This window comes from Rhinoderma darwinii, chromosome 7 (genome assembly GCF_050947455.1).
Source record: "Rhinoderma darwinii isolate aRhiDar2 chromosome 7, aRhiDar2.hap1, whole genome shotgun sequence".
Lineage (NCBI taxonomy): Eukaryota > Metazoa > Chordata > Amphibia > Anura > Rhinodermatidae > Rhinoderma > Rhinoderma darwinii.
The window spans coordinates 126,030,795-126,054,505 of record NC_134693.1 but is presented as its reverse complement, the minus strand read 5'-3'; the positions used below and the strand labels follow the sequence as shown (position 1 = coordinate 126,054,505).

The 23,711-nt window shown below is 40.9% G+C and overlaps 1 protein-coding gene across 16 annotated transcripts in view; it reads left to right on the top strand.

Annotated features, from left to right (window-relative positions):
* The window catches only part of CADPS (calcium dependent secretion activator), a 357,994-nt gene that overhangs the window by 103,804 nt on the left and 230,479 nt on the right, over positions 1–23,711 (top strand). For all 16 annotated transcript variants that reach the window (XM_075833970.1, XM_075833961.1, XM_075833967.1 and 13 more), the window contains exons 2-3: positions 9,485–9,598; positions 13,256–13,588. In XM_075833970.1, coding sequence (XP_075690085.1) covers positions 9,485–9,598; positions 13,256–13,588 — 447 coding nt within the window. The remainder of the gene's footprint in view (positions 1–9,484; positions 9,599–13,255; positions 13,589–23,711) is intronic.

Genomic DNA, 23,711 nt, shown 5'->3' with positions numbered 1-23,711 from the left:
GCAGAGTCTATGTAGACAGATCCATTGTAAAGTATATTACATTTATACAATCAGTCTAGACTTTCTAGATGTGACTCAGCTTGTTGGGTGTTTTACTTCAACAGTACAATGTGTGTGGTAGTAGAGGTCAAATGAAGGAGCATACTCATCAATGTGACATAGGACCATGAGGTCTACAGAGATGGAAGACTGACAATTTCCAAAATGGCACCCACTGACCATAGAGCTCAAACTTCTGAAATTAGAGCTATTGTCACACCTTGTGTTAGACAGTGGACAGTTGGCCGGTTTGGTTGTGATCTTGTGTCCCGAAATGCATTGTGTTCAGGGGTGAATCTTGATTTTGTCTTGACTGTATCATCTGAGTAATCCATAGAAGATCATATGCCACCCAGAAGACCTACTTTAATGACGAGGTAGGGAGACGGACAGGTGAGCCCTAATCTACCCACAACTCAGTCCCTGCCTACTTGCACGGCCCGTCCTAGGCGATGGCGTACAACTGGGCGACGGTCCCTACGCTCAATATGTGTACGACAGACAACACAAGACAAGGGTACACAGAAGCAAGGGAAGTGGGGCAGTTGCCCACGGCAACACCGTGAGCAACAGGAGTAGTGAACGAGCCGAGTCAAACCAGGAGAGTACGTGGTAGCAAAAGCAGAGCAGGAGAATAGTAGTCAATCAAGCCAGGGTCAATATGAAGCAGAGGTCAATGGTAATAGCAGGAACAGCAGAGCCAGAAACAAGAGAATCACAGGCAAAGGACAAGCAGCAAATGAAGGTATACATAGACCAAGGGCAGGAGCTAGAACCGTCTGGCCAGGCTGTGATAGGTTCTCCCACTCCTCAGCCTACCAGCCCGAGTGGTAGCAGATCGAGTCACTCTAGCAGACCTAGGAACAGATGCAGGCTGATTAACCACGGGCGTCGACACAGAAGCTGTGTCTGGCACATTCTTTACACCTACTGAGGCTTTAGCAGTCTTCATCTAGTAGGTTCCTACTGTATGGTAGTATTCATAGACTATTGGTTATAGAGCATACACCTTTTGTACATACACACCACTTTCCATACATATTCTGAGATCTTTAAGATATGACCTTGCCTATAATCACAGTTGGGTCTTGGTTGGTCACATCTCAAAACTGAGACATGACGACTCAAGATCACGTAGAAATTCAGGACTATCCTGGAAGGCATTAGTTGGTTGTTTAGCTAACACACCAGGAGGATGATATTTAATATTTATTGAGTGTCCGATGGCAGAAAAATGGCCGGCACAATGGAATGTAATTTATAGAAAAGACCTTTCACATTGTCACAGAATGCTTACAGGACTGAAGGGCTTCTATGAATCCAAGGGGAATGTGCCGACAGAGCCAATGACAGATAAAGAGCAGCCACCTCAGGATATTATATTGTTTGCAGTTCTAATGTTCCTGAAAAATAATGAAAAAAGCCTTGAAAGTGCCATAAATGAGATGATCTGTATTCAGACCCTCTCCTGGTACACAGCGTTCATTCAGAATACAAAGAGGGGTGATGGCAGGATTATTTACTGGTAGCCGCGGTCCCTGTGTCTATTATTTAGACTTTATATTATGTATCATCTGTCAGTACAAAGAGAACACGCTGAAGCGCTAGAAATTAGGGATACTGGATAAATAATACAGAGGCATGTGAATGCACATATACAATCATTCTAGCAATGGCATGTACTATAATTAATATTTTCTTGTAAGGGCAGGTTCATATGTTAGGATCTGGGACTAATGGGCTCGGGGATTATTTATTTATAGCATTATATGGACCTATGATGGGAAGGGTCTTGTTACTTAAAGGTGTTTTCTGCTTTTTGTTACAAGGGTCTCTTGAAAATAAACTAAGCACAAGTTGTCCTGCTGCTGGTACCCCCAGTAATAAACTGTAATCTGGCAACAAGTGTGCAATGCCCCTACAGTGCCTCCGCAGGAGAAATAAAGAACAGCACAATGCCCAGTGAAGTCAATGGGTTGTCCTTGTAACGCACAGACAAGCCAGAGTCTCCAGAAAGAGAGAGATACTCTTTAGCTACTCTCTTAGGCTAACTTACGGAGGTGGCAAGTAAAGGACTCCCATATGCCAGCTTTGAATGCCCTGCTAGGGTTTAAAAAATGGGGAAAAAAATTAACATGATAACCACTTTAGCTGTTATTAATGGTGTCTTGAAGTACTGCCTTCTGTATTTTCATGTCGAAGGTATACATATCATAGAGGCAAATTCTGCTGATGTTATGAAGGTCCATGGAGACTTTCTCAAATTGGCCCTGTTGACCTTTTCCATGGACAGACACCACAGCAAATGAAGGGAAAACCGGAATAAGGTTTACTTGAGATTTGAAAATGGAAGAAAGGGGGTCTTGCCTCTTCGGTTGTTAATCTGGCACCAGGGCCCATATGGATTTTTGCCATGGGGTCTTATCTCCGCTTTGTACTGGTTAATGTAAATCAAGCCAAACAACTCAATCACAGGAAGGTGATTACACACTTGATAGCCGAATGAGATCAGATTTTTGGAGTAAACTTTTTATCCTTTTTTTCAGTCCTAGAACAAAAAGGCAATTGAGTTCAATGTATTGTTGCTTTTATTTTATGTTTCCTCAGCTGTGCAGTTATTTGATTGAATTCCGTTTTTTTCCTATCAGATTTCAAGCAATGCAGTTTGTTTTTCTGTGTAATTATGCAGATTCTTTTCAGAGCTGCTGTTTTTAAGTTATAAATAAAATGGATTACATAACGCTCTTTAAATTATCGCAATAGCAAGAGACAAATTTACATTTTCTCTACACTATATACCCATAAACCTTGAGGAATGGCCAAAAATCTCCGCACCCCTGGGTCAAGCGGAACGTTTCCAAGTAGTGTCAATGGGCAAGCGATGTACTTTATTCGAAAAATCATCTTTCCTCCTTCTCATTAGCCAAACTACTGTGCCACAATAAAGGAACCCATACACTATTTCTGTACCTAGTACTGCTTCTTCAGAAATCAAGAACGTCATCTATTAAGGCTTGGGCTACAAAACAGCATGAGGGTGCCCAAAATTTGTGGCAAAATTACAATTAAACGGCAACTGTGATCTGATCTAAAGGTCACTTGTCCCTTTGCAATGTCTCTTGTTGATTGTACTGGGACTTTACCTTCTACCATAGGCGAACTTGTGTCACCGTGTAGTCTGAGCCATAATCTTACTGAGCCATAATACAGCTCCTTTAGACTTTAAAGAGGCCCTTCTGTACTTCCGTATGCCACCAATTTCATACGGAGGCATAAGGACGTTTCTTCTGTCTGATTCTGTATGAAATGTAAAAGAAAAATAGACATACACTCCATGGTGGGCTTTTGGAGGAGAATATTTCTGTACTATGGCGCCATACAGAGCACCATACAGGAACGCACAACGCAGTAACAAGTTCAATAAGCACTTTAATGGGGCATATGGAAAGGGGTTTTTATGAGACAACTCCAATCACGCTTGTTTTGCGCCTTGTGTTGTAAGCACTTTATGTGCCGCCATATAGTGCATCCATAATCATTGCTTCTAAGGGAGAATACCTCTGTATTATGTCTTCCAACAGAACATGCCATGATTTTTCCCACTGATTCCATATGTACCCATGAGATAAAGACCTTTGTATGGCTCCCTATAAAATTGTGGGCACACGGAGGTACAGTTTTGGCCCATAGACACACAAAACGGATCCACAATATAGAGCTTGAATATCACCCAGTAGGTGATGTCTCAGTACTCGAAATGGAGACATCACCATTTCCAACCCAGAACCGTCTCAAATTGCTAGTAGAAAATATAATACTCAAAAAAAAGGTCTTTATTAACACATCGACATGGTTATCTCTTCACCAAGACGTCTCGATAAATAATAGCGCTTACATGTATTCTAAGACCCTTTAAAAAGGACCTGTCAACTCTCCTGACATCTGTTTTAGGAAATAATTGTATTCCCTATGAAATAATTCTGGAGCCTTTTTTCTAAGAACTCTGCATTGTGCCGTTACTCTGTTATTCTTCATGGAAATGTATGAATAAATTGACACCTGGCCGTTACAATTCCCTTTGTCAATAGGGTGTGTCCCTACACAGTCTGATACTGTCCAATCAGTGCTGAGAAATGCTCTATTAATAAAGGGAATGGTAATGCCCAGTTATCAAGCCATTGATACATTTCCAGGAGGAATAACAGAGAGTTGTAAGAAAAGATGCTCCGACATTGTTATTTCATGGGGAATACAAGAATTTACTAAAACAGATTTCCAGGAGCAGCGACAGATTCTCTTTAAAATTTTTGGAAATCCTATAAAAAATATTTTCTTAAGTATTCCACTAACTGGCATGTTCCCCAAGTAAACCTTTAATAAACGCTACGATTTATTACATGGAAATTAAATTAAAAAAACTCAACAGCCATCTCATTAGATTTAATGTATTTGATTAGCAGTTTTCAAATAATGTGATGAGGGTTTAATTGTAAGTGTTCGTTTAAAATGGAAATGAGAAAAGCTGATGGTTGTTAAAGGACAAATTATTAGCGAAAAGATTTTCAGCAGAAAAAGGTGAAGATTTTGCCGCTCATACTGTGACCTGTTTCTTAAATTAAGCAATTTATGGAAATGTTCTTCAGTAGGCAGTCAGGCCTGATAAGGAAACGATTCACATTCAAAATCTGAAGAAAAGAACAAAAAAAAACTAACTTTGGACAATTTTTAATCACTCGACATTAAAGGGAACCTGTCACCAGCATTTCACCTATTGAACTCTGCTCACCCCTCGCCGGCCGATGCTGTCAAAAGGTCATTGCCGTTATCTCCTCTCCTAAACTCCACCTCCGACCTTAAATAACGGTCTGCAAACATTTTGCGCCTTTTATGGTAAAGATCTGGAAGTCTTGTTCGTTCCTCTTCTTATGCCCGCCCTGAATGCCAAAATTTAGTTTGAGAATGCGTACATGCACCCGTCATGTATGGTCCGACACCCTTCCCGGCTTTGTCCGGGGTCCAAATCTAGTTACTGCGCATGCGCCGCTATGGTGTGCCGTTGTGCACACGCACCAGAACAGGACATTGATGCGCAAACGTGGGATTTCTTGTGTTCTGGGGGGAGGCGAGGAGATGTCAATCAAAGGTAAGGAGGCGGGGTTGACTCGGAAAGGCTTGAGGAATGAAGATATGACTCTTTGATGCTCCTTATCATACGGCACAGGAGCACGAAAAAACTGAATATTAAAGCTACAGATCCGACTTAGAAGATAATTAATTATAGGTTATATAGAAATTATTTTTCACTAACTTCTACCAGGTATTGCTGGTTTAATAGGTGAAATTCATGTGACAGGTTCCCTTTAAGCTTCATATCTCTACTTACAATATGGATTAATTTGTTCCTCATAGTAGCCAGTTATATGTTTCCTTTTCAATTTCTCCACGGCTGAAGTAAAGTTTCAAGAAAAGAGATTCCTTATGACATTCATGGGTCAAGTTGCTGGGAAAAACAAATATAATTCCTATAAAAAGAAGTGAGAACAACAATGCTCTGCTACCTGTAATACATTATTACCTATACTCACTACAAAATTTTTAGTGTCACATGAATTGTCCAGTTGACCTTCAATTGTCCTTCAATCACACTGGAGAAGGGCCATAGAGTGATATAAACATTTAATTATTTTACCATAGGCACCACGTCATACTTAAAGCAATTAATTCATCGGGATTACCCCTGTCCATCTGCCACATTAGGGACCCCCCTCTATGAGCCAGAATGGCTCTTGCTCTGACAGACTCAAGACATACATGTATTACATGGATGGCCATTCATTTCCTAGTACATGTATAGCGAGCTAAACCCTTCCCTGAATTGTTTGAAATCTGCCAAGTGCCTTTGACCCTTTTATGCCCTCAGCTTATTGTCCATTTGTCCTATAACTAAGGAACTAAAACCCATGGGCGGTCTTTCAGAGATTAGGGCACTGTCCGAGGCCCATCACTCTTTAGTCAATTGCAAGATTCCATATATATTTAAGTACAGGGCCTGAAATGCAATTGCTTCTTAAATGCAATTGACAACATAGCGTGATCTCCTTATTGAAGCTGAGAAGACGCTTGTCAGGGAAAAGGGAAAAGCTATATGATGCTGATTGGACAGCATCATACAGACAAAATATAACACCGCCCACAGGGAAAATGAAGAGTTACCGCCCATTTGGCAAGTGTAGCCACATTTGCCTATTTAGAAAAAAGGTCATAACTTTTGAAATAAGAATTGTTTTGGGACACAATTTTCATTGTAGTTATCAGCTTCACAGCGCCTATTAGATTAGTTAGGAGATAGGGCATTAATAAACGAGTGACAGATCCTCTTTAAATGAGTGGGGGTTGGAATCCCGCTCAATCTGCCCCTGCTAAGACCAGAGTTATCTGGGATCAACTGGAGGCTAGGGATATAATCATGACAACCCCATGAAAATGATGTTGTTTTGGAAAGCATATCCCTTGCAACTCGTCTGTCTAAAATGACTTACCTATGCCACTCGGAACTGTGCTGACGGTAGAGTATGGGAAATAGCTCACCAGACCCTGACCCTATTTTTTAAATTTTTCTTAGGTGAAGAATCTGTTTATGAATGAAAGGCTATTGTACCCCTTTGTAATCTTTTTTTTTTTTTGTCCCACTGCATCTAAAATAAAAAAAGAAGCAATGTTGTAAATAGCCTTGATTAAACATATTCTACCATTACGTGTATACAGCTCCTATACAGACTTAGGTTTGTCCATTATAACAGACTACAAACAAACCTTAAGGACACGGCCAGACGTGGCAGAGTTTTTACGCTGCAAATGTTGGTGCAGATTTGGGGCAATTACGCAACGAATCTGCACCAACATTTGCATATTTGACAGGTAATTCAGACGTTGCAGAAAACACAGTGGACTTGCCACAGATTTCAGTTTTTGCATTGCAAAGGCTGAAATCCGCAGTGAAATTCCGCTTCTCCGCAATAGACAGTGCATGCTGCGGAGGGAACATTCCGCACCGCAGCCTATGGTCCGCAGCGGAGTTTCCCGCCACGTCTGAACTAACTTGCCTAAAAATGTATTGAAACAGCTGTAAACAACGGCCGCTGGAGAATTCCACTGCAATTCCGTCACGTCTGGCCGTGCCCTAAGTGTGGTCTGCTCTTTCAGTTATGTGTTACTCTCTTCCCTCTGCACTCTCTTCTACTGTCTGTAAGTTAGCAGAACGAGGATACAGAAGGTAGACAGCATTATCAGACTACAGACAGTGTTTATTTGTAGTCTGTAACCATGGAAACATATAGGTCTGCAAAGGAGCTGTATACACTAAACGGTAGGATGTTTTTAATTAAGGTATATGTGTAAATATACATAATTTACCCATCTTATTTGAAATGCACAATTTACTAAACACAACTCTGAACTTTTTAGATGCATATTTTCAGCATTTATAGGTCGGCCTAAGTGTAGGTGAAAATTAATATTTACAATTAGATTGCTGAATCGACAGTATTTTTGTGTCTTTAATATGAAATGGTGAGGTTCAGAGGCTGGGAACTTGCTTAATATCCCTTTGTGTGGTCACAGATCTTGTGTTTCACAAAAGAAAGTACCCGGCGCTGTAAATAAAGAGAGATAATCTACATAAACAAAATGTTCCGAATGTAAGCGCTCGGGAAACTCATGAATATTAATGTAGGAATTTTTAAAGAATTCTGTTATCTAAATGCTAAATGGGGAAAAAAATGACAAAGCTGTTTAAAGTGGATGCGTCACCTACTCTGCGCCCTACACCTTAGTGATGGAATTAGACCCTAATGAATTGATGCCACTTTCTTATGATATGGATTAAGAATGTAAATTACAGCCTCCATGGGGCGGAGATCCCATAGCAGGTCATGAAACAGCAATATGGGGGTCAAAGGAATATACAGATGTAGCCATCTTTATCTTGACTGTCAGGAAATTTTAACTTGACTTTTTCAATGGCTTTTGTTGTATCACGCTGCAGCAAGTTATCAGAGACAAGATAAACTTGGCTACATCTGTACACTACTTGTAAACAGTGTTCAATCTAAGCTGTGCTCTGTAGAAAGGAAACGGTTAAACGTCATTCTACTGAGGCCAATGAGCCCGATAACAGCCGTACTTGTCTGCAGGGTTTGGTATTTTGGCTCTATCATTTCCAGAGTGCAAAGCTTACAGGGAACAGTGCATATCAATTAAAGGGGTGGTCCCATTAGGGCAACCCCTGTCTATATGCCATATTAGGTCATTTGGATGTCACTCCCCACTCCTTCTGAATGGGTGCCATGTAATACCATGTTTCTCCTGAAGTGGCCTCTGCAGGAGAAATGTCTTCTACATATAGAAATACAGTATAGGTGGATGTGGTCAGCACCAATAAATGCAGGACAATGACGTAAAGCATCAATTTAAGTAGTGCTGGATGATGATGTATCAAAGGCTTAATAGTAACAGTGAATCCTGTCATGGCCGATAGCTAATATATCACATCCATCATCTTCCAAAGCTGCAAAAACTCTATTACAGGCAAATCATCTTAGCATATTGGGCATTTTGTTCCACTTTTTCAGCAGTAATGTTGCTATCTGAGTTTTAGGGGGTTTCCTTATTTTTTCAGAAACAGCTCCACTCCTGTATGTGGGCTATGCCTGGTATTGCTGATCACCCTTTTTCTCTTATAAGGGGCTGAGCTGCAATACCAGACACAGCCTATAGACAAGAGTGGCCATCTTTCATGAATCTCAAACAGCCTTTTTCCTAATCTCAAACAGCCTCTAACTTAGATGTGTTAAATTACAGGTGGATCCAACGTGTCAGCCACGCAGGGTCCACTGACACTGAACCCGTCAGGCCCACGGGACTGACGGATTCAGGTCATAGCGAAAGATACAGCTGCTCTGTATAGAGAATAGAAGCTGTATCTCAAAATGTAAAATACATTTTTAATAAAGACTAAAGTTACGCCACCCACACTGTATACGGACATGTTTATATATATATATATATATATATATATATATATATATATATATATATAATATATTTTTTTTTTAAATGCCCCTCAGAGGTCTACATAGCCTTTAAATGGTCAAGGTGGGGATTATCTAGAATAAACACTATTATGGATTAATCTGTTGTTTTGACTGAACCAGGAACCACACAGCTGAGACCATACAACATTTCTATGACATCAATCAATAGTGTGTATATATATGTATATATATGTATATATATATATATATATATATATATATATATATATATATATATATAGATATATACACACACACACACATATATACACACACAAATTAGTCATTTCTATGAACATCTTGATAATTGTGATCTGTATAATGACCTCTATATCTCATTTCTTTCATAATAGATCAGTAAACAGCAGCTTCAGACAGTGAAGGATCGCTTCCAGGCCTTCTTCAATGGAGAGACTCAGATTGTGGCAGATGAAGCATTCATGAATGCAGTGCAGAGTTACTATGAGGTAAGACATTGAACTGTTTTTTTGCAATTTGTTATCTCTACAGTAAAGAGATGTAGTCTCGGGCAGAAGATAACCTATCCAAAAATCCAAAAACTATACTCAATTATTATATGAAATGAAAAGATTTCATTACTTGAAACTACAATAGACCTCTTGCAACATTGTGGGGGTCATATTTGAATATTCAATGTTTTAGGCCCCATGCACACGACCGTAAAATTAATCCGTAATTACCAATTCATTTCTATTGCTCACGGACACCTTCCCGAATATTTATGGGAAGGTGTCTGTACCGTAGAAAGGTTCCGCAAAACATAGGACAGGCGTTATAATGGGAGCACGGCCTGCAAATGCGGGTGACTGTCGGTGGATGTAATCATGCACCGGGATTATGGCTACAGCCGTGTGCAGGGGCTCTTAATTTTCACTAGTTTTATACCTGAACCCCAGGATCTAGGATATGTTTCTCTTAAAAGAAATGAATCAAGTATTTCATTTTAGTCTCATGCATAAAATGTCACTATACAGAAGATAAATAGGGTCCTACATAGGGAAATAGCGAGTGACAGGTGAGCTGCATACAGAGCCTTATCTGTGTGTGTAGTGTAAAGTGTTGCTTTTGTGTCTTATCTAGTCTTCCACCAGTACAATTGAGCTGTCCTTAAATTCCCCATCTTCTTATAACAATGAGATTACTGTTCTGACCCCACCCTCTGATGATAATGACATGACTCTGCTGACCATGTCACATTCTACACTGCAAAGCTAATAAGTCTCCAGACGACAGGAAATGTGAGCCAACTGTGTGCTCCTATGCAATATTGAATACGAAATATCCATATTAGTGGAATATTACAGTGAATATAAATTCTGAAATATTTTTTTTTTTAAATTAAGATCACTCATTTACATAAAAATGGCAAAAAAACGGAATAACAATCATTTAAATTTTTTTTGCATTCTTTATAATAGAGAAGCTAAAATTTGTGAACTCGTGAGTGTTTGGATATAAGGCTATGACACTTAGGACCTTGTGTCAGGTCCACGTCATTCCCTACATTCACAGGTGGGGGTTTAGTAATCATGGGACTCAATAAATTGTATTGTATACTATTATTCTAGATTTGCTCTCAAGTCATACCTTGAATGAAATGCAGTTGAATACACTGTCTACTTCAATACCATCAGAATATTAGAGGAATGCTAATTAAGCAATTTCCAAACCTACGGTTTCAAATACTAATTTCTGTAATCATACAATTTTTTCAATAGACGTCAGTACTTGGGAAAAAAACCTCTATTGCAGCTTCATTTTTCATTTTGGTAAATGTTAACTGGTTTTTAGGATTCATCTGCTCCAGCATCAATAATAGAGAGGGTATTGTACATGTAAAGGTTATCTGTGTGCTATAGTAGCAACTGATGTCCACAGCAGTGCTAGGAAACTGTTCTTAGATGTTTTATGTTGTCTCGATCCTGCTGTTCCACCTCACTAGAGCTTTCTTTTATACTCATCAGACTGCACTGTGAATACTTAGTGAGGTACATGGAAACTCGTGGCTCCTCATAAGAGCAATTGCAGTAAAAACTGTGAGGAAGCCATATGAAAAAACGCACTCCCCTCTGCCTAAATACATTGATAGCTGTACATACTACAAAAGAATGTTTCTGAAAACCTTCATTTTAACTCCATTTTTATAGAACTTTGAACTGAATTAATTGTACTCATAGGAAACCCTTTTAATATGAGGACAACCATGACAATCAGTTGATCGCTGTGGATCCAGCTCCCGAAATTCCCAGCAAACAAATAATTTTGCTTAGGGAAGCAGCCGCCAGCTGTTTAGTTTCTCTACACTGAACGCTACTGGGGAAATGTAGTATTACATGCCACCATTCAAATGAAGGGCCATCCATGTAATAGACAGACTGGGTTCCTTCTATGCAAAATCAACTGCTTGTAAGCAACACCCTGGCTCATAGAGGGGGTTCCAAGTGGGAAATACCCCTTCTATGATGTCAATATGTTTTGAAAATATTTTCTCTAAATTATATTCTTTAAGAACTAAATTCAGGAATTTTCGGCTAGAGCAACATCCATTTGGCTTCACACTCATAGTAGGTGTTGAATTATTGTTATTTGATATATGTTATAGTCCTATTCAATAAATAATTTTAGAAATAAGAACATGCAGTGATAACTCTTTAAACATGGAGCAGTTTTAAGGAGCATTTGGTAGAGCTTGGCTCTAACACCATATCCTTCTCCCACTATACATGGAGGTTTAGAAGGAGGGTAACAGCCTTCATGTTCTAGATCAGTTATAAGCTCAAAGTTATGATAAGTAAAAATACTTAAAATTTGCACTATAGCGTGCACTATATGTAAATCACGATCCTTGACGCCAACTGGTGTCTTCTCAACCAATCAGAAGTGCCGAGAGTGTCTGAGCTCCAACTTGTAGCTCTTGAATTCTGGTGCAAATGACATACCTGGTTCCATCACCCAATCGGAAAGGACTTCACATTGAGCTATATGTGGTTACATCACACTGTATAAGTTCCATAGAAAGTATATTTCAGGTATCTCAATATAGCATGAATATATTACTGTGAAATTAGCTTAATGTTTACCTGTACTTCAAGATTGCCCACGTAGAGTACTGCTGTTCTTTATGTAGCATTTGGGCACTGGCAGTACCTATTTTTACTACCTGAAGTTATGCAAAAAGTTAAGGTTACATGTGATGCCCTCAGTACTGATGAAATGTTAAATTGTTGATAGGGTGGAAAATTGACACAGATCCATCAAGTACAACCTATAATTATACATTATCTGACTCTAAAGAGAAGGGAGGAACCTACATATGAGTATTCCTGGTCCAGGGACCTTATTAAAAGGGTTGTCTCACCACAACAATCCCTGTCCAGATGCCCCATCAGGGCATCACGACCTCATGGAGGGGACCCATCTCTATGTGCTCTGGCAGACTTGGCGCTTTCATGCATTACATGCATGTAATGCTGCATTTATAAGGTGTGGCTGGCCATGGCTTCCCCTGGTGATAATAGCTGATTGGTGAGGGGAAGAGACGCCTGATACATTTTGCTACTTTATGGAGCTATTTATTAGGTGTCATCAGCTAATTTTTCATAGGACATTTTATATGCCCTTATTTAAAGTATTAAAGTGGATGGGAAAACGCTGGCTAGACTGGGCACTGCTGTCCAGGTGAAGAACCAGTCTATGGAGCAATGTGGAAATGTTCTTTATTCAGGTAGGCTACGCATTTCGCAAACATACTAATTCCTTTGTCAAGCTGGTGAAAGAAAATAATCAATCCGATTCTGAAATGTGTGCCATACCTCTGTAATGTACTTGCCCATACTGATATACAGAGGGGTCTTTCACATGAACAGCAGCGCTCAGTCCATCCTACTTCTTCTCATTCACTTCAAGTCATCCGTAATCCTATGGAAAACTATAAGTAACATAGGGGATATATGGATATTATGGCTCCCAGCTCTTCTTCATTGATATATGATAATACCCAAATTTATTAAAAATATTATGAAGTAGAGTAGGGTGAGTTGGAAAAATATCAATGAAAAACTGAACTGATTTCCACCACTAAAGTTTTTGTTTGAATATCTTAGGTCTTTCTGAAAAGTGACCGTGTGGCCAGAATGGTGCAGAGTGGAGGTTGTTCTGCCAATGACTCTCGTGAGGTCTTCAAAAAGCACATAGAAAAGAGAGTGAGAAGTCTTCCCGAGATTGATGGCCTCAGCAAGGAGACTGTTCTGAGTTCCTGGATTGCTAAATTCGATGCCATTTACAGAGGAGAAGAAGATCCCCGCAAGCAGCAAGCCAGGATGACAGCGAGTGCAGCCTCCGAGCTTATTCTCAGCAAGGAACAACTTTATGAAATGTTTCAACAGATCTTGGGGATTAAGAAGTTTGAACACCAACTTCTCTACAATGCATGCCAGGTGAGAAGCCAATGTGTTATTAATAGAGAAGGCTGTTGTCCCTTTGGGTCTCTTGAATTTTTTATGTTAGAGCAGAACGCAGTGCATCCATCAGTGAGCTTGCACGCCTTCATTGTCTGGCAGGAGAAGAGGCCAAAACTGCTTTGTTTTTAGTCTTGTGTTGTCTGTACATGGTCCATCCATGCCGTTGAGGGAAGTCTTCAGCTTATTTTCATGCATTACGTCTTTATGTTGCACTGAAAGTAAAAAATAGCCGGTTGTTCATACAAGAGAGCTGCTCGCTAGTCTTAATTTGGGAGCGATAATGGGTTACCTAGGTCCCTGATAAATGGCTAAGATCTATTTTATAGTAATTAAATCATTCTTTAATATTGCTGTGCTCACAAAGGCATCAACTTAGAGAACTTGGTAGTCATGTTAATAGCCACTCATTATGGATGACTTATAAATGACATAGAAAGCTACAGGTTTTATACATAGCTATCATCGCCATCATTTTTAACCCCATAGCAAGCGCACCAAGATGAATGGCATCAAGCGATCAGGGACCTTATTAAAAGGGTGGTCTCACCACAACATTCCCTATCCAGATGCCCCATTAGGTCATATGGACTTATGTAGGGGACCTCTCTCTATGTGCTCTGGCAGACCTAGCGCGTCCATGCATTACATGCATGCAGGGGCATAGCTAAGGGCTCATGGGCCCTGGTGCAAGAATTCAGCTTGGGCCCCCCTCTACCCCTCCCCAACACCACCAGACACATGCGCACGCCCATCCCTACCCGCCTTGCCTGACAGCCCCCCATGGATGCCCCCACAGTACAATGCTCCTCATAGCTGCCCCCACACAGTATAATGCCCCCATAGCTGCTTCATACAGTATAATGCTCCTCATAGCTGCCCCACACAGTATAATGCCCACCATAGCTGCCCCCACACAGTATAATGCCCCTCATAGCTGCGCCCACACAGTATAATGCCCCTAATAGCTGCCCCACACAGTATAATGCCCCCATTTCTGACCACCACAATATAATGCTCCCCATATCTGCCATCACAGTATAATGGCACCACATAGTATAATGCCTCCCAAAGGCTGCCCTCACATAGTATAATGCCCCTCATAGCTGCCCACACACAGAATAATGCCCCCATAGCTGCTTCCACACAGTATAATGCCCCCATAGCTGCTTCATACAGTATAATGCCCCCATAGCTGCCCCCACACAGTATAATGCCCCCCCATAGCTGCCCCCACACAGTATAATGCCCCCATAGCTTCCCCACACAGTATAATTCCCCCATAGCTGCCCCCACACAGTATAGTGCCCCCATCACTGCCCCCACACAGTATAATGCCCCCATAGCTGCCCCCACACAGTATAGTGCCCCCATCGCTGCCCCCACACAGTATAATGCCCCCAAAGCTGCGCCCACACAGTATAATGCCCCCATAGCAGCCCCCACACAGTATAATGCCTCCATAGCTACCCCCCCCCCGTATAATGCCACATAGCTGTCCCCACAGTATAATTCCTCCATAACTGCCCCCAAAGTATAATGCCCCCAATATTGCCACCCACAGCTGCCCCATACAGTATAATGTCTTCATGATTTCTGGGATAAGGCAATGGTTTGAAATTGCTTCTACTTTGTAAATCACACGTGGTTTTTTTTGTGTGTCTAAAAAAACGCACCCAAAAAACTTTTAGGGAAAAAACATCAAAACAACAAAACAAAAACCCAAATACATTGGCTCACATTTACTAAGACAGAAGTTATTTTTTACAAAGTGAAGGAGATAGTTGGAGTAAATAGTGCTAAATGTATTAAAAGGTGCGCGCCACTTAATAAATGTGAAAAGAAAATCAATCAAAGATTTGTGCCAGAAATCTTCATCTTTTTCACTAACTTAATTCATTTGACTTAAACCATGTCTCCTTGGAGTCCATTCCTACTATACTTCTTACTTTTCAAGTTTGACAAGTGAGGAGAAAAGTCTAAAATTGTAGTGCAAAATTGTAGCACGCACGTTTGTGATTTTTTTTGGGCGCATTTTACAGCAAAAACTAGTGTAAGCTGTATATTAAACATGGGCCACTTCATAGTCTCCTATTGATAACCAACAAACATTGCCCAAAAATACCACTAAAACCTGACGTAAACCCCGTGTGTGAATACAACCTTACCCTGAGGCTGCTCATTAGTTGGAGCCATAGTATAGGGGTTGCAAAGGTAACAGCCAGACCACCAAGATATAAGATATAGAAGAACTAATATTTTAAAATGTAGGTTCACGTTTTTATATAATTTTGCAGTTTCTTGAATATCTCGGCTCCTGTGTATGATGTTAGGGAAGATTCCATGTAGTGTATACTTTATTTATGATCTGTAACTTTGGGCTACAAGTGGCCTGATATCTGGGCCAACAATTAGGCTTCAGTAAATAAACCATCAGCCTGCCCCTAGGCACAGAGTTTCTCTGCTTGTCAAGAGGTGACAGACCCAGGATACCAAAAATAGCTTGTGGCACCGCATCCTCGGGAACAGATTAGAAGTCACATGGACTCTCATGCATAATGGAAGGAGTTCGCCTTTTTACCTTGTGTATAGAGTGAATACCAAGATGAGATCTTTATATTGAATGTAGGGTTATATAGGATTATTTTAGGTTGGATGTAAAGGTAGAACACTATGGGTAATACTACTAATACCACTTAAGTTAACCCTTTAATTTGCAGACCAACAACATACTATTATAAAATTCTTGCAGTTTGCAGTACATTTAGGACTCGCTGAGAAACGATCTTAGGGACTTTGGCTGCCAGGGGGAGCAGGTTTTGTTGCTGTGGCTTAGGTGATAAGGGTCTTGGAGCTGACACCACAATTGGCTGAGCCAAGGGGTCTCAGCACAAAAACCCACTGATTTCAGCTGTGGCCACATATGCTCCCCCATCACCAGAGAAATCACTGGAGGTTTTCACAAAAGTTAGTCATGATGGGAGTTGAAATGAGGCATCCATTAATGAATACTCGGACACTTGGCTCGGGAGGGTCCGGCTCCCAGACCTCCATTGATATGCTGTGATGTACCTGATTCTGACCTACAATAATAGTGGAATTTTATATGAGGCATGGATGTATTAGTCAGGGTAGCAGACACAACATCTTAGGAAACGAAACTGCATTGTTAATGGATTCACTTATTTGAGGTTACGATGATTAATTAAGATGAAATAGAGGCAGTATATCCATGATAATCAAAATCATAAGTCTCACATTTCCTGGAAAAACTCAATTCTGATAGTGATCATTGCAGAGTTTCATACTTACCAACAATTCAATCCTAAATCATGCCCCATTCCACCCAGGCACACCCCAAAAATATTCTGAACCAGCCCTTATTAAAGAGGACCTGTGATCTTAGAACTCTGCATTATTCCATTCCTCTTTGATCCCTCCTGGAAATGTATGAAAAAAAATGTCAACTAGGTGTTACCATTCCCCTTGTTAAAGGGGCGGGTCCCTACTCATTCTGGCATTGTTAGCCCTGATTGGACATTGTCAACCTGTGCAGGGACACACCCCAAACTGGTAACACCTAGTAGGATTGTTATATTATGGAGAATACAATTATTCACTAAAACAGACAGGTCAAGAGAGGTGACAGGTCCAATTTGGCTCTTTTGTGACCCAGTGGGTAATAATCAGGTTAGTTGGCAGGTATGTATGACAATTGGGCCACCTTACAAGTTTTGTCATGGAGCCTTACTTGTTACTCCCTTGATATTAGGGGAATGATATATATGTATTCAATTCCCATACACAAGCATAGGTTTACCTTTGGTCACCGACCATGGCCCTTATATTTTAATCATATGTCTAAGGGCCCTTTTACACGGGCCAATTATCGGGCTAACAAGCATTCACAGAACGCTCGTTTGCAATAATTGCCCTGTGTAAACATGGCAACAATCAGCCGATGAACGAGTAAACGCTCATTCATCGGCTGATCGTATCTTTTCGTCAGCCTAAAATATTATCGTTGTCGGCAGCACATCTCACTGTGTAAACAGGGAAAAGTGGTGCCGACATGATGGAAATGTATGAGGACGAGCGATCAGAGTAACAAGCGCTCGTCCCAATACTCACTCCTTGTGACCGGAGCAAACGAGCGCCGATCCACGAGCTGTCTCATTGATCGGCCACTGTAAAAGGACCTTAAGTGTTATTTAGATGGTAGCCGGAGTCTACCCAACATGTAGACACATTGGCAATAAATGCCGCACTGGTGCATTGTTATGCAAAGTAGTCTGTACTTACATCCTCTCGATTCAATAATTGATGGATAAATCCTCTGTAAAGGACGTGATGCAGATATCTTCCGTGCAGACTAGAACGCAGATAATCTGAGAAGACTCCCATTCTGCGGTGCTGTTTGTTTTCTGCACGGAACATAAAATTCAGCTCCAGATGTTAGCGCTGAACCGAACAAAAGGGAAAGATTACCCCAAGGTTTTAGGATGATACAAGAATCATTAAGACCTGTTCTGACTTTTATCTTTCTATCCATACTTGTCTTTAAACTGCTAATTTGCTTCCATCATGCAGCATTGTCTCTGGGATAGACCACTGCAGACTGCAGATATTTCTGGGTCAAAAAAATAAATATCCAAAGAATAATTGATCTAAATACTAATATCTGATTAACCAGATCAGATTTCTGTTTTTTTGCTTAAGGATAATTCTTAATTTTAATCTATTGTTCTGGAATCCCGATTAAGGTCACTATAGACTCAACCGGGCTATAAATAAAATATTACAAAGCCCTGTGTCCTGCTAAATAATAAATAAAGACAGAGGAAGAAGTATATTTTTTACATGTTTTATTAATTGCATTGTCCCCTTTTGCCATAGGGATGCCCAGTTGACAGAAAGTAGAATCAGTGTTAGTTATCTTCTTAAAACAATTTGACCTTTAAGAACCATTCCAGTCATGCCAGGCAGTATATGCGTCAAGTAAAAAATTAATTCCCTACTCTCCTATGTTTTGCCCTCACCCCCTTATGTCTACACTCTAGTGTTAAAGGTGGGATGGCAAAAAGAAGGTGTCTGTTGCTGAAGGAGAGATTAACTTCCCCTATCTGCCGCATCACCCCTGAATTCATAACCGAGACTGTATTCTTTAGGGTATGTTCATACGCTTAAAAAACGTCTGAAAAATACGGAGCTGATTTCAGAGAAAACAGCCTCTGATTTTCAGGCGTTTTTGAAGCTGAGAATGAAATTTGGAGCTTCTTTTGAGGCTTCTTTTCAGACGTTTTTTGAGGCGTTTTTTGAGGCGTTTTTCATAGTGTTCAATGGAAAATCAGCTCCAAAAAACGCCTTCATTATTCATAGGAAGAAATAATGGCTGCCTATAGTTACTGTCAACCTTGAACTTGTGATCGATCACATCTAAGTTCATAATTTAGATGCGATCGATAACAGGTGGATCAGAGACCTGCAGGATCCACTTCCACCGAACCCGTCATTGCTGCTGACCTGACGGATACAGGTCTCAGCGCAAAATACAACTGCTCTGTATACAGGATACAAAGCAGCTGTATCTCAAAAAGTAAAAATAATATTTAATAAAATGTAAATACAAAGTTGCACGAATCAAAACATTTTCAAAGGTATACATGGCCTTTAAAGGGGCTGTCCTGGCACAGACAACTGATGATCAATCCACAGGAGCTGCAGCTAGGCCGCTATTCTGGACCGGAGCTTCCTACTTCCAGCATGGACATCAGGTGCCTGGAGGCAGCTGGAGCAGCAGATTGGTGCAGGGTGCAGGTGCTGGACCCCCATTGATCATATACTGATGACCTATCCTGTGGATAGATTATCAGTTGTCCGTACCTGGACAACCCCTTTAATTTCAATGCCATACGCAAAGAAAATACAACACGCTAGTCTCCAATATGTATCCTAAGTTTTCATTTTTTCCGGGAAAGCTTAATGATTATTTTCTAGTAAGTTTGATTTTCTTTTTTTTTTTTATATCATGTTATGAAATGATAGTTCGGGTTGTGTGAGAACATATCACCTTCTAGATAAGTTCATTATCCTTAGAAGTGAGTGTAGGAAGCTCTGCATTGGATATTACTCAGGGGACCAAATTATGTGGTTTATATAAATGCTTCTCTAATAACAACTGCAATGAGTTTACATTAATTGTTTGTTTGCGCTGCTTGTTTTGTTGATAAATCCATTTTGTTTATTTTTTGTGCTAATAAAAAAGACAAAAAATATAAAGAAAATAAATAATATAAAATTACAATATTTTAATATGTAACCACTGGAGATGAGCAAATAAATTTGCCGCGAACCGCCAGTGCCCTGAATGCCCTGAAAACTCATGTTAGACTCTGATGTCTTCCAGGACTATATGCAACCCCCTTCATGCGCCGCGAACCCCAAAAGCTTTGTTTTTCTCCGAATCCAAAACTTTTGCGAAGTTCGGACCGAATTGATTAGCGTAGAATCAATTCGCTCATCTCTAGTTGCCATGAATCTGTAACCTAAAAGACAATTCTGGCTGATCATCAAAGGAGGTGTCTCATAAAGACAACCCCTGTCCATATGCTCTATTAGGGCATATAGACGTCCGATAATCAAAACTGAAAGCTGCTCTTTAAGATGAATGGCCACAATGTAATACTAAATTTCCCCTTTAACCCCTTAATGACCGGGCCATTTTGCACGTTAATGACCAAGGATTATTTTTTGTTTTTTCACGGTCGCATTCCAAGAGTCGTAACTCTTTATGTATTCCGTCTATATAGCCGTATAAGGGCTTGTTTTTTGCGGGACGAGTTGTATTTTGTAATTGTACCATTTTTAGATGCTTATAATATATTGATTAACTTTTATTAACTTTATTTTAGGAGAGAATTGAAAATAAGCAGCTATTCCAGCATTAATTTTCACGTTATAAATTTACGCCGTTTACTATGCAGCGTAAATAACATGTTACCTTTATTCTATGGGTCGGCACGATTACGGGGATACCAAATATGTAAAGGTTTTATATGTTTTCCTACGTTTGCACAATAAAAACCCTTTTAGAAAAAAATTACTTGTTTTTGCATCGCCGCGTTCCAAGAGCCGTAACGTTTTTATTTTTCCGTCGATGTGGCCGTACGTGGGCTTGATTTTTGCGGGACAATGTTTAGTTTTTATTAGTACTATTTTGGGGTACATAGGACTTATAGATTAACTTTTATTTTATTTTTTATGGGGGGAATGGGAGAAAAGAGAGAATTTTGACGTTGTTTTTTGCGTTTTCTTTGGATGCCGTTCATCCGGCGGTTTAATTAATATGTTCATTTTATTGGTCAAGTTGTTACGATCGCGGGGATACCATATATGTGTATTTGAGATTTGTTTTGATCGTTTTACTAAATAAAACCACTTTTTGGGCCAAAAGAGTAGTTTTATTTGACTTTGACTGTAATTATTTATTTATTTTTTTCACAAACTTTATTTAACTGTTTTACATTTTTTACATTTAGTCCCACCAGGGGACTTGACTATGCGATGTGCCGATCGCATATATAATGCTTTGGTATACTTCGTATACCAAAGCATTATTGCCTGTCAGTGTAAAACTGACAGGCAACCTGTTAGGTCATGCCTCCGGCATCGCCTAACAGGCAGATGCTGAAGGCAGACCTGGGGGTCTTTGTTAGACCCCCGGCTGTCATGGAAACCCGACGGCGACCCGCGATTTGTTTGCGGGGGCGCCGATCGGGTGACAGAGGGAGCCCCCCCCCCCCTCTGTCAAACACATTAAATGCCGCTGTCACTATTGACAGCGGCATTTAATGGGTTAAACTGCCGGAATCGGCGCGCGCTTCGATTCCGGCAGTTGCAGCAGGAGCCAGGCTGTGTATAACAGCCGTGCTCCTGCCGCTGATCGCGTGGGTACAGTCTCAGTACCCGCGCCATCACAGGACGGATATATCCGTCCTCCTGCGCGAACTAGCAGCTGCTGAGGACGGATATATCCGTCCTTCGGCGTTAAGGAGTTAAGTTTCTACTACACCATCTGCATCATTATACGGATGGGATTGTTGGCACTAAAAAATACCTAGGCCCAAATATTTCCCTTACCCTGTCCTTGAGAACTAAAACCGTGACAATCACTCTGGTCAGTTCACACAGAGTTTTTTGACACGTTTTTTGACGTGGAAACCGCGTTGGAAAATGCATTTTTTTTCCTGCGAGCAGAAAAACTGACTCGCTGGAAAAAGAAGCGACATGCCCTATTTTTGGGCGTTTACGTCTATGACCTCCCATTGACATCAATGGGTGGCAGAGAAAGCGTATTTCGCTGCATTTTTGGCCATCATCGCTCAATGGCAAAAAATGTGGCGTGCAGGCAGAGCAAAATCTGAATTTCTGATTTTCTGCCTGCAAAAAACTCAGTGTGAACCCAGCCGAACACAGTATAAATATTGCAAAAAAATTGCTTCTATATATATATGGTGGGGTGAATGGAAATAAAGTCCTGCTTCATTGAAGAATTACTGCCCCCTAGTAGACTCTCTAGGTGTTCTGCAGTCAACATACTGTTACTATCAGACTGGGGTTCCTTCGGGCCATCCTTCGGCTCTATACAGAACATGTGCACATTCACTTTTAATTGCCTCATAAACTTTGTTCTTATCATTGTACGCACAGGAGAGATCATCAACAAGGTCTAATAGGTTATTTGTAAATCAACTGATAAAAAATAGACCCTAGTGAGTCGCCTATGGCAGAGCAGGGAGACACCTCCCTGCTCGGTCATAGTGTACAATAGGATCTGCGTCCGAAGGATGCAGACACTACTGAATTTGGCGTCGCTACTGCTGTAGCACCCATAGCGGCTGCTGCGGCGCTTCCGGGCATGGGGGGCGCACGGCTGGCGGCATGGGCCCCCTCATGCCCGGGCCCCGCAGCAGCCGCTATGGCTGCTACAGCGGTAGTTACGCCACTGCTAGTGACAAATGATTTGCTACAAAATCAGCTCTAAATGTGATTGTCTTCTGCTGGACATTTCTATCACAGCCTGGGTTCCCATGAGGTTCTTGTGGTAATCTGGTGGGCCAGTCTGACCCCGTAGTTATATATTATTGGCAAAAAAGTTGGATTTGTGTCGGTGTACGGTGTGTATCCTATTTTTCTAGCAGGGGCAGACAACCATTGAACATAAAAAATAAATTTTTGAGGACACGATTGACCTCTATGGGGAACAGATATCTGGCACAAATGCACTTTCTGGACATAACTGATCCATGACTGGTCAGAGAAGGTCCTACAGATGTCACTTGCTAGACATCTATGACCTACACAATTGGAAATTTTCTTGCAAAGTAGGTGTCCACACCAACCAACAATATACAGTACAAGGGGCAGAATTGGAAACCTTTACCACAATCTAAAAGCAAGTGTACCCTTAAACCTAACATATAGTCATTTTTAATACTTTGGTCTCCTTCTCTTAGCGTTAGAGAGGTATATTCTCCTTTCTGTTCTGTGTTTAACCTAGGGTGGCACGATGCATCTAAATATCGATACTATTTCGTTGCCATGCACCCTCAAACAGTTCAATACCATTAATTCATGTATTTTGACGGCCGCACAGCTTAGTATAGTAACACATGAATTTTAGCGGGGCTGCGGCTGTGTAATACAGCCATTGCCCGCTCCTGAAAAGTGCGCACGTGCGGCGGTCAGCATGAGGTCATGCGACCAGTGCTGAACTAATGAGCGGTGGCACTGAAGACATAACATGGCGGGCGCACTGCAAAACAACCTCATGTTCTCTGTCTTCAGTGCCTGCTCCGCCACTCATTAATGCAGCGCCATCTGCATCACCTCATGCTGACCACGCGCACACACTTGTTGTCAGGAGCGGCAATGACTGTATTACACAGCCGTAGCCCGTTCTAACGGCGGAGATCAGAGAAACCTCTGATCTCCGCCGCTATTCTTTTGAATGCTGCAACCAAAGCTGACCACAGCATTCAGGGGGAAAATGAGAAGAGGGGATGCCCTTTGGATCGCGTAATAGGGATTGAGGGACATACCA